The 12122-nt window shown below is 34.8% G+C and overlaps 2 protein-coding genes across 2 annotated transcripts in view; one reads left to right on the top strand and one right to left on the bottom strand.

The window, feature by feature from the left end:
• Positions 1–10803, top strand: part of LOC125676856 (uncharacterized) — a 35229-nt gene extending 24426 nt beyond the window's left edge. The window contains exons 7-13 of the mRNA XM_056160465.1: positions 1003–1152; positions 2083–2241; positions 4290–4850; positions 5167–5421; positions 7376–7597; positions 8941–9038; positions 9327–10803. Of these exons, the coding sequence (XP_056016440.1) occupies positions 1003–1152; positions 2083–2241; positions 4290–4850; positions 5167–5421; positions 7376–7597; positions 8941–9038; positions 9327–9527 (1646 nt within the window). The 3' untranslated portion in view covers positions 9528–10803. The remainder of the gene's footprint in view (positions 1–1002; positions 1153–2082; positions 2242–4289; positions 4851–5166; positions 5422–7375; positions 7598–8940; positions 9039–9326) is intronic.
• LOC125677887 (uncharacterized) overlaps positions 1–12122 on the bottom strand; it is a 534764-nt gene that overhangs the window by 132066 nt on the left and 390576 nt on the right. The window lies entirely within an intron of this gene.

The raw sequence follows: 12122 nt of genomic DNA, 5'->3' as shown, positions 1-12122 counted from the left end.
GGTACCTCATCCCAACTCTGGTATGTCCAGGGGTCCGTGTTTGCATACCTCTCTATTTCATTTTGTATTCTACGGGGGTCAGGTGAATACTGTAAATTAGACTATTTGCCAATGCAATGCATCATTGGGTCAAATGCTGTCTGACGTGTTTCATACCGAGTGTTGGGCCGTTCTTTCGGCACTGATTTTTTCTATGGACTACTCTGTTTACCTAATCAAGACATAGAACTAACGGTGGGTGTGACCGGTTGACAGGGGATGATAACTCCTCCTTAACACATATATCCACCTCTGAGAGAGTTGGGAAAACACGGATCCCTGGATATACCAGATGTGGGATGAGGTGTCTAGGAGTATACATTCCCTGTCGACCGGTCAGACCCACTGTGAATACTATATCTTGAGTAATCTGTAGTCAAAATCAGTGTGTAAAGAAAGGCCTTGCGATCGCTATGAAACACGTCAGACAGCACTTGATCCAAAAGAAATAGGGTGTGTTTTTCATTTGTTATTTCCATGCTTACTATTAGCTTTTCTGTTTAACATTTGCAACAAAGCTTTATTGCAAATATTAAATAATAATTCTATTAATTTTGACAACGGATAACTCCGTTTATCACGGCGGGTGTGACAGGTCTACAGGGGATGCATATTCCTCCTAGGCACCTGATCCCACATCTGGTGTGTCCAGGGGTCCGTGTTTGCCCAACTATCTATTTTGTATTGCTTGTAGGAGTTATGAGATTGTGATCACTGTTCGTTATCTTCACCTTTCAGTTTATAAAAAAATCTTACTTGAATCATTTACATAACAGTATTGAGATTATAGACAGATCCATACTTAATTCCCTAATATCTGATATATATCTAAAATATGTGCACAATTTGCATGCAGCGTTGTCTTACAGTGTTATCGCTTTATTCTCTCGTAGTTTTATAGAAAACTTATCTAGTGAAAGTGTCTGAAGACTTTCATCATGATATAAAATTCTTGCATTTCAGATGACATTCCGCTCGCAGTATTCGATATTGATGACGTGGCATTATTGGCCAGATTCGTCGAGTTTGTCATACAAAAGGGAATTGATAGGGCGAATCTGAATAGCATACTTTGTTCCATTTTCATTTTTCATCAGACAGTCAGAAGTGAAGGTAAGGAAAAAATTGTTCCTTCTCAAATTGAAACAAATACTTCGAACTTTTACAGTTACACATAGCTTTAACTTCGTGGATATAGTTTCTGTACAATGAAATGTTATATAAATTTTATATCCCGTTCTGGTTTCAAACTCATTGGATATATCCTGCATGTGGTGTTTATATTTCTCAACTGATTCGATATGCAAGATTTTCTTCTGCGTATGGGCAGTTTTTAGATCGAGGCAAGCTACTGACAAACACGTTGATGGTACAGGGGTTTCAACAATTTCGATTGAAGATCAACATTTCCAAAATTCTATGGTTGTTATACCGATCTAGTTCGTAAATACAACCTATCATTGGGTCAAATGCTGTCTGGTGTGTTTCATACCGATTGCTACGTCGTTAATGACACACTGATTTTGACTACGGATAACTCCGTTTACCTGATCAGGATATAACGCTCACGGCGGGTGTGACCGATCAACAGGGAATGCTTTCTCCTCCTAGGCACCTGATCCTACCTCTCTTGTGTCCAGGGATCCGTGTTTGCATAACTATCTATCAAATTGATATTGAGATTGATCAAAGTTCCTTATATTCACCTTTCAACGAAATCCACAAAAGTTGAGTCCTGATTCCTTAGTATTTTGTCAGATGCATGTTTTGAGTGAACTTCGGGTACATGTAAGAATTAAAACCTAAACCATATTGAAAAGCTTCCTTCAAGAAATTATATTATTTGTCGAAATACGCATCTGGTTCATCAAAATTGGTACCGTATAAGTTTTACATTCTTCTTTGTCGTTATCAAAAGTCAGGGTAAATACATGTACATATTATTTTATGTCTCTTTAGCCGTTCATTTATTACTTTCATGTTAATTTATTTATTCGTGATATCATTGTAAAAGAAAACTAAGACAAATGTTTCCGCTTCCAGATGATTTTCACAAAGGATCCCATGAACATTTCTCTGATAAATCCCGAGTGTTACCCTACAATTTATTGAGGAGAGTGAGACAGCTATATATATCGCCAAAGAACGATCCAGAATCACGTGATACCGATGTACTCAACCAGCAGATGTACATTGATGGAGGTAAAAATCTCTCTTTATTGTTGTATTCGAGTACTCGGGGACTGGCATGATTATATTTTTCAAACTTATGAAACTGCCTATAAACTTTATGGTTACATTTTAAATGCAATATTCCTTTACCAAATCACATTTAAACTTTGATAAACCATTGCTTTATTTTGATATAGTTGGAATTTTATTCTACTTTGGTTTTAATTTGGTTTTATATCCTTTAAATAAACTTCCACCCATTAAACAAAAAATATGACACGTGAACTGTCACTAAATTTATGTAAAAGTTTTCATTATCCTCGATCAAAAATAAGATATAATTAAAAGTAGTCTATGGGTCACTGTGAGTCTAACTTTAGGTTAGGGTAAAATGAATATGTCCAGCTGTCGAAAAGGTCAGTCTTTGTTTCGAGTTGCAGCAGTGAAAAGTTTACGTCGATAATCACCACCATTTGGCATGTATTGAACATAATTGCTGTTTGCAATTTTGCAAGCTTGCTATTCATGCAAGACAAAAGTAGTGTATGTTATAACAGCAGTAGTTCAATCGAAGTATCTTATTTTAATTCCATATTCACTAGTTCATGTATCAGAGTCTACATATCATGTACCAAATTTTGGTACGAGGTGGAACAAATCTGTGTACCTTAGTTATGATTTACATTTTTATGATTGAAAGGTGTGTGCAAACGGATATAGATACAATAGCAGTATTCTCTTTATATAACAGTATGTTCCCTATACATCGTCCCTTGGTACCTTTAGTTGTTGTTCAAACACATTGTAGTCAATTGCAATGTTTACAAATATAATGCCTATGCCCCTAAGGGACCATTATTTGGCAATAAACTATCTGTATCTGCATCTAATTTCATATTCATATTTATACAAGTAGGAACACGGACTGGCTATTTGAGGACTAAGTGAGGTATTTACTGGGCATTTAAATCCGTATATATCAAGATATAGTGCTCACGGCGGGTGTGACCGGTCGACAGGGGATGCTTACTCCTCCGCAGATATGTTAAGGCTTTCCGGAGCTTTGAAATACGTTCAAAACATACATTGCATTGCGAGGTCGGTTTTGTTTAAAACTTTATATACTTAGTACAAACAATTTTTATAGAAGGTTCTCTCTGCTATATATTAACATATTTGTTATGCTATCACATGACTTCGTTGCTCGCGTGACGGCCATTTATAATTGTTTCAATTATTTTTAACTTTTTGTTTCATAAATAAACCCACGGTAGCCTTGTGTACCCGAAATGTGCTTAGGAAAAATGGTAGTATTACTTGCATACAAAATACATGTATTTCATGAAGAGTTCAACTTACTGACACACTTGCTGGCACATTTGAGGGTAATCTGTATTCAAACAAAGCTGTCACACATTTTTTCCCAAGCAAAATTCGGGTAGAGAACAAACTCCTCTTACAATCTCCGTAAAATATCTCAAATGAATCCTCATGAATTGCTTGCGCAAAACTCTTTTATAAACACATCATAAATTCTACCTCTAACCACTGGTATAAAACATTTCAAAAGTATATTTTTCGAAATCAGTTTGAACACATTGAATTTCAATCAAGTGTAATTAAACAAACTATTTTATAATGTTCGAACATATAAGATTTTATAACACAATTCAAACACGTGAATTTTGCAATAGCGTTCTGACATCTAACATAGTAGCTCAAGATTGCAGTGACGACGTCATTTTCCATTCCGACGTCACATGTTGGTAGTTCGGAAAAGTAATTACACAAAGTGCACTGTGATATTTTATGGGAAGTCTTAACCTACCCGCGTCCTGGCCACCTGATCCCACCTCTGATAAATCCAGGGGTCCGTGTTTGTTGAGCTCTCTATTTTTCATCTTTTATAGGAATTATGGGATTGATCACTGTTCTTTATCTTCACTTTTCATACACGAGGTGCTACATAGAGTCCGTTAGTGTTCGATAAAGTTAAATGCAACGATCGAACCCCAGGTATAAAGCAAACTCAAATTAACTTATCTTAATGTGACAATATTATATCTTTGCATTTTCAGGCATTCAGAACCTTTCCTTATCTCCCAAAGAATGGGCTATACTAATATTCATATTGTTGGCAGATGACTACCTTATCACCATAGACAGGTTATCAGAGACAAAACAAAGAAGTATGCAACAAGCGTTTCCACTGCTGCAAGATGTTACACTTCTATCTGAAATAGAATACATGACACAACTAGGGAAATATGACAACGTTCTGACGATAGATAAAGACAAAGGAATTATCAGGTTTGCATCAGACGAAATCCGTCATCAAGTGATGAGCTACTTTGTCCTGAATTGTCTTAAAACAGATGAGGACTACAAGAACTATATCAGGCTGTCTTCAGTGGATTCTTTGTTGGAGTATGTACGTAGATGGTGGCCCGAGAGGGTAGGAAAAGAACGGTGCTTATATTTAACAGGGACGTTGGAGGACGATTTCATAGAAAACTTGGGGATAGATGCTTTACGACACGTCATGGTGGAGACCAGAGATCAATCATACATGAAGGAATCCATATTTTCTATGAGAAGTATGGACCTTAATAAAGTGAGAAAGATCGTTCAAAAGAAATGTAAGTTTCCACTAATTTTAGATAATATCTTTTGCAAGATATTTATTCAAGTATTTTGCATCGTGTGATTTCGTGGGGGCTCAATTTCAAGGATTTAGTAGTTTCCCCTATCCCATGAATTTTAAACCACAAAAAAATATAGAGTTTTTATAATGTTTCAATATATACGAAATAACAACACAACAAAAATGTTAAATATTGACAAACCAGAAAAAATTGCCTCCAATAGTCTAAAGGCTTGCACAGTAAATTATATTCAATCAATATTATCAGAATTCCTTTTTAAGTAAAGTGGACAATGATTTTGCAATTTTAGTTAAAATACCATGGGAAATCTTTGACTTGGACTACGAAGCACGGTGCAGATACGTAGTATGTGCCAAGAAAGGAACCCAAACCATACACAGAGCTCGTGCAATGATAGTTGGATGTGTAGGGGCCGGAAAAACAACTCTTCTGAAGCGACTGCAGAAGTGTAGTCAAGACGAAATAACCAACGTCAAACCAACGCTCGGATTAGAGATTCACCAAGACATCTTTGAAATAACTGATGAAGAAAACGTTTTGAAGGGTTTGTATCTGTAATCATGATTATAACATAAGCCACTAAGAAGAACTGTATTTCATAGTAAATGTGATGGTGGTGTTATAACATTTTAAGTCCCTTTTCCAATATTTCACATATAGAGCACGTTTGATTGGGAAGACTCGGGTAACTCTAAAGCAAATGTTTGGGTGCTACATGTACTGACAGTCACATATTTTTGTTATGTTTTCTTTATAATTTATTTAAACCTGAAAGAATACGATGTCGTCATGACCCTAAATAAAATAAATGCATAATCTAAAGCTACATTATATTGCACCCCCCATTGCAACATTTTATATTTATTTGCACAATAAAAATCGCTTTCGAGGCCCCCGAATCCATAATAAATGTGCATATACATGTATGTGCATATATCTGTTTTCTCTGGGTGTCGTACTTGCCGTGTTCTTGTGCGTACAGTATGAATCATGGGTATTACATGTAATTTTCTAAATTATTTAAAACACTTTTCTGGCCGGACATGACCTTCATTGATGTTTTGATTAAATCGTCTCGGAATGTACGCGGTACTACATGTCGTTAACACTCACATCGCATGGTTGCATCGTATTATTAAAAACTACCAGGAATTAAAAATTATCAAGGGGCGAGGAGTGCAGAATTCGAGTGTTTTAAAATATTCGAATTTCCCAAAATTTGTAACTTGAGCATAGGTTAGCGTTCTCTGAATGAGCGTTAAAAATGTGAAGGGGAAAAAAAAAAAACAAATCTTTCTTGTTTCTTCCAACTAGATCTGACGATATAATAATTTTTTCATCTATTGCGACGTCATGTAATATGATGTCGTCCATGACTGAGTTTGATGCATTGCTAGCTATGACGTACGTAACGTAGTGCAGTAGGCTGTGACGTCATAGTTGGCAATGCATCAAACTCACTCATGATGCCATCGTATTACATCCGAGATCTATGTCGAGTGCGCGAGACATTCGAAGAGTTCCGATTGGTTAGTAAGTTCTATAGTAAAGTTAAGATTTTCCTAACTTCAAGCCCGATCCCTAAAGCTTACGTCAATCAAAGAAAGTGGTTTTTAGTTATTTAAAGCTTTAATGTTTTAAACTGGGTTTTTTCTTCTTCAAAAATCACCCTGTAATATTTCTTGAAATGGTAATTTAGTAATGTAAATGATGAATGAAACATGTTTGCAGAGATAGGAATTTTAGACACCATTTTCCAATATGCGTTTTTTCAGGGTTTTTAACCTAGAGGGAGTCATTGGACTCTCAAATTATCCGATAACCTATCTACTTCTTATGTGAAATGATTGTTGGAGTGTAAAGGTAAAACATATTGAAATGTTTAAAAAATCTGATAGTTTCTGAAAACATAATTTTCCGGATATGGTAGACTATGAATAGTCAGAATTTTACTACTATACATGCATTTTCATCACTTTGAAACCAACAACATGGTTCAGTAGATGAAAAGTTATTGAAAACAATATAAAACAATACATTTTCTTGAATTCATATGAAAAAAACGTATTTCTATCGCTTAAATAAAGACAGAGCCTTAATATCTATGTATATTAACACTGCTTGTTTTAAAGTGATGTGTTCTATTTTTAGAAGTGGTTGTACTCTGGAAAAGGCCACTAAACACATTTTTCTTCGTGAATTGATCAATATACATCCTCGACAAAATATATGCAAATTTTGATAGAAATATGTCGGTTTTTCACTATTAAGATGTGGTATGGGGAATTACCTTAACAAAGAGTAAATAGCATCACTTGGTATATTAATGTCTGGCAAAGTACCAAATTAAAGATAATGCTAAGAAGAAAAATATAGGTTCGATTGTTGTATTACGAAAACAGAATTCCCAAGAAAGGGCTGTTGTCTGAATTCGTTATATGGAAATCCAATGTTAAAAAAATAAATGATCAAATTGTATTTGTTTCTTTATTTCAAAGCTCTGCAGGAGGAATCGAAGAAGGAAGGAAAACAACTACTGAGCATTATAGACTTTGCAGGCCAGTACGCTTATGACGCCTATTACGTCTGTCATCAGGTGTATATGATTAGAAGGGCCTTCTACCTGCTGGTGATAGACATGTCCAAACCTTTCAGTGAAAGAGTTGACCCGAAATTGTGCAAACAAGAAAAAACCATGTGTACTAACTGGACGTATGGAGGTATAACATTTAGATTATCAAAAATAGTTTGTGATTTTTAATGAAATTGCACTTCGTGGTTTCAAAAAATCAAAATCTTGGAAGGAGATCGGTAAATGTTTGTTTATATCCATCCCCTGTCGACCGGTCACGCCGGCCGTGAGCCCTATATCTAAATCGGGTAAACGGAGTAATCCGCAGTCAAATCAGTGTGCCACGAACGGCCTATTCATTGGTATGAAACATATCAAACAGAATTTAACTCAAAGATAGGTCGTATTGGTAAACTAGATGATTATATCGGCCATTCAATTTACTGACTTTGTATGGGACTTTTGAAACCCCTGTAACATCAACTTGTTTGTCAATAACCTGCCTCGATCAAAAGAATAAACATAAGGTGAACAACAAACTCAGCTATATGATAAACGGGATGCTTTCACTTCTCCATCGCCAACTTCACATATTCCATTATCATCTGCATATGGTGTGTAGATAAATCTCAATTGATTCGATACGCAAGAGCTTTTTCTGCGTATGGTCAGTTTTTTAATCGATGCAGGTTACATACAAACAAGTCGATTGTGCAGGTGTTTCAACAGCCTCGTTTAAAGTCAGCCTTGTGCAAATTCATGATAAGATGTAATTGCTCGGGCGAGCGATGTGCCCTACAGAACTCTATAAATGATTTGTATACTTTGATATTCTGTCAATACTCAATTTTCCAGAACCATCGTATACATCATCGATCCGACATACCAAAAGCAATTTGTTGAAATAAATATCGAAAATGTTATGTTCAACAAACCACAATTTTTATATCAGGTTACATAAAGTTAATCAATGTGTAAAGGGTGATAACTAATTGTATATGAGCTGTTCTATTCAGGTTTTACACGACTTATTCACAACATCCAAATTATATTTCGAAAGCTGATGTATCTTGCTTCTTAGTAAACGGAGCAATTTGTTCGTGCTCTTCTAGACTACATCTGTCTTATACTGGTCATTTCATGAGAGAATATGTTTTGTCATTTCAAGTATTAAAATAATTTTGCATTGCTAAATTTTCTCATGGAGATCTAGGTTAGAATAGATCATCAGTACCCCTTGCTTTTTGTGAGAGGCGACTAAATGGAGCGGTTCATCGGATGAGACCGCCAAAACCCAGGTCCCGTGTCACAGAATGTGTGGCAGGAGAAAAATAGCCCCCTGCTCAAAGGCCGTAAGCGCCGAGCATATAGGCCTAAATTTTGTAGCCCTTCACTGACAATTGAAACGTCTCCATATGAATAAAATATTCTCGAGAAGAACGGTAAACAATATACAATCAATCAACCATTGTTAAATTCCTTTATTTCTAGAATACTTGGTGGTTTGGATGAAGTCTATCCACGCCTACAGTGATAATGATACTCGGGTTATTATAGTTGGAACTCATCTCGACAAAACCAATGGACAGGTATACAACATGTACCACCATGACAAGTTTATATATGACTTACAACTCAAACTTACCTATACTTTAAAGTGACTTACAACTCTAATGTACTTATAACTTAAGTGACTTATGAGATTTGATGAAATCTAGATTCAGGATTTTTTTTTAAATACATGATATACAAATGTATATAAGAACAAGGCTTCTTTACGCACAAACGCAAAGTTTCAGTTTCATCTTAAACAAAGAGCAAATATTTTTTTCTAAATATCACTAACGTAATCTAATTCAAAAGCCAACTTCCTTCAGACATCCGACACCCTGTACAACAAAGTATTGGAACATCTAGAATTCAACGAGGAGCTCACAAAACACTTAGATAGAAAGAGATGTTATGTTCTAGACTTTCAAACTAAGACAGGTCAATATGTGGAATTAGAAAAATGCATTGTTTCTATTACAAAAGAAAACCGATGGAAGGAAGCAATCCCTAAAGATTGGGCGCTGTGAGAAATTGTCCTTCGACAACAGAAAAGAAATTAGATGATAATGATGCCAGTTTCAACATTGAACCCGATTTGTTTTTGCAATAACGAAGAAAAGTATTCACAAATCCAGGATGTGTTAAGATAAATTACATACATTTCAACCAAGTTATTTCTCGCGAAAAAGCTAAAACCTTCTGTCTAGAGTCAGAATTTGATAAAAATTGTTGGACTTTGAAACAAGAAAGGTCAAAATGTCTTTTGGTACTGAAATGTATCCCTGTAGTTTTTTTTATGGATTAAAGGTCCTCGATCAAAATACCTTATTTTATTTCGGTATGATTACTTTGTAATCTACTTTCAATAGACATTAAGATTATCATAAACCTCAATAGCCTGATACAAAGAACAGGTACACATGTCTGGCAAATATCCGGTTACAATAGGGAAATAGTTTCTTTTAGTGTTTTTGTAAATACCTGATACTTATATGTAACCAACAGTGTCGTGGCCTTTTCAATGCTTTTATCAATGTCTTTACTGACCTTGTGTTTTCTTAGATCCGACAATTTAAGAAAGTAGGATGTTGTTTGGTTTTCGTGCTTTTATATATATATAATGGTGACTAATAGTATCTTGATTAAGGGATTTTTCAATAGGTTAGATCCACATTAGGTCAATTGCATCTTGTACATGGATGAAATGAAGAATATCACCTATTTAATTATATATAAAAATTAATACAATATTGTATCTAAACCAATTCGGTCGCATTAATTCTTCCGAATAGCACGATTCTTACATGGACTGTTACTCCACGCAAATGCACAGTATGTTATTTTAAGTGTACTAAACAAAATGGATATCTGTGAATATAACAAAAATATGACTGTACATAAATGTGCTATCAACATTATGATTTATGTGAATACAAACATGTTAACAATGAAATGATCTATACATGTATGTTCTGACAACAATATGATATATAGTTGTATGGTTGTATGAATGAATAGAAATGCTCTAAGCACCCGGTAATATCTGTATACAAATGTTTTAATCATAAACTGATAAATGTGTATAAAAATATAACATCTCTGTATATACGTATAAATGTTCGAAGCTTAAATTGACATGTGTGGGATGAATTTTAAGTATACCATCTGGAAGACGAAGTGACAGTAAGGTTTGTTCTTTAATATACATGTACAATGGTGAATTATTATGCATTTAATTGTTTTTATTTACGTATCATAAAACAATTTTGATCTTGATCGCATATTAAATCTATTCAAATAAAACCAATTATTGCACTTATTTTTATGCTTAAAGCGCACTATACAGTGACCATATACATGCTATTCACCGTTCATATACTTCATCCTTTTGATCCTTTTCTACTCGCATGATCTCGTCAATCTGGGAAGACCTACTGGTTAAAACACCATTAAGGTCTTAATTTAGATCTGTATATTTTTGTATTTCGTAGGCCATTTGCGCTGTGGTGTATCTATAGACATTTTATAAGCATATAACACATTTTCGCAAAAAAAAAAACCACCCTAAGTTACAAGAACCTTGTGTTTGTGCAAATTAAGGATCATAATCGATTTGAAGGAGGAACATTCGATATAAAGAAAATACAAACCTTCTTAAAGGCAATGTTCAAGTCAAGTTATTAGTAAAAAAAATATATAAAGTACTTTTAATTATCAATGAAGACCATTGATAGTAAGATTATTTGAGGGCGCTGGCAAAAATCACAACTCTTGTTATATATCTCCATGAAGGTCGATAAGTGTCGAGGAAAAACAAGTTTGCTCGTACCCATATCGTTATTACAAGAAAAGACATTACGAGTCAGTTATCTTAAAACTATGAAAACATATCTAAAAATAGTGAGTTAACTTACCCGAAACCTCTAGTGAAGATGTCGAAATTAAGAGAAACATCTCAAAATTCCTAGTTAATTCTATTGGAATAACTAATAAAGATCTCGAAATTAAAAGACTGGATCTCGAAATTGCAAGATAATATCTTGAAAATCGGTGTTGAGTTTTTCGAAATCATTAGAATGTTTGAAATAACAATAGTTTCATACACTAGCGGAAAATACAATATACTTAAAAGTGAAATAAAAACATGGAGAGTAGTCTTTGATTTTTCTTTAATCTTAAAGGCATAGTTTGATATACTAAATGCGTGCTTAAGTGCTCATTTTGTTAAATATCGCGCTCGATTCCCCTTAATGGCCGTAATGGCCACATCGCGCTTTTACAAGGTTTCGAGTCCAAACAACACGTGGTAAGTAGTCCATTAAAATATTTTGCTTTCATCGACATTATTCAATGTATTGAATCAGGAAAAGATTGGGTTTTGGCATAAAAGTTTCATTGAGAGATGTCTCGGATGCTTAAAAATGATCGTTTGCGTACTACTGGGATGCTGGGAAGTTAGGGTGTCTCAAAGTGATGTGGCAAGGTAGTTTGGAGTTCATTTTAAAACTGAAAATGTTTTATGGATACCATATCAGAAACATTGCACCGTTTGGGACCGCCAACGAGCAGAATGCAATCGTGTGACGTCACATAGGAAGGATGTCACATTTGCCTAATCGATT

This window comes from Ostrea edulis, chromosome 3 (assembly GCF_947568905.1).
Source record: "Ostrea edulis chromosome 3, xbOstEdul1.1, whole genome shotgun sequence".
NCBI lineage: Eukaryota > Metazoa > Mollusca > Bivalvia > Ostreida > Ostreidae > Ostrea > Ostrea edulis.
The sequence above is the reverse complement of the archived record's forward strand: the minus strand, read 5'-3'. Positions and strand labels throughout refer to the sequence as shown.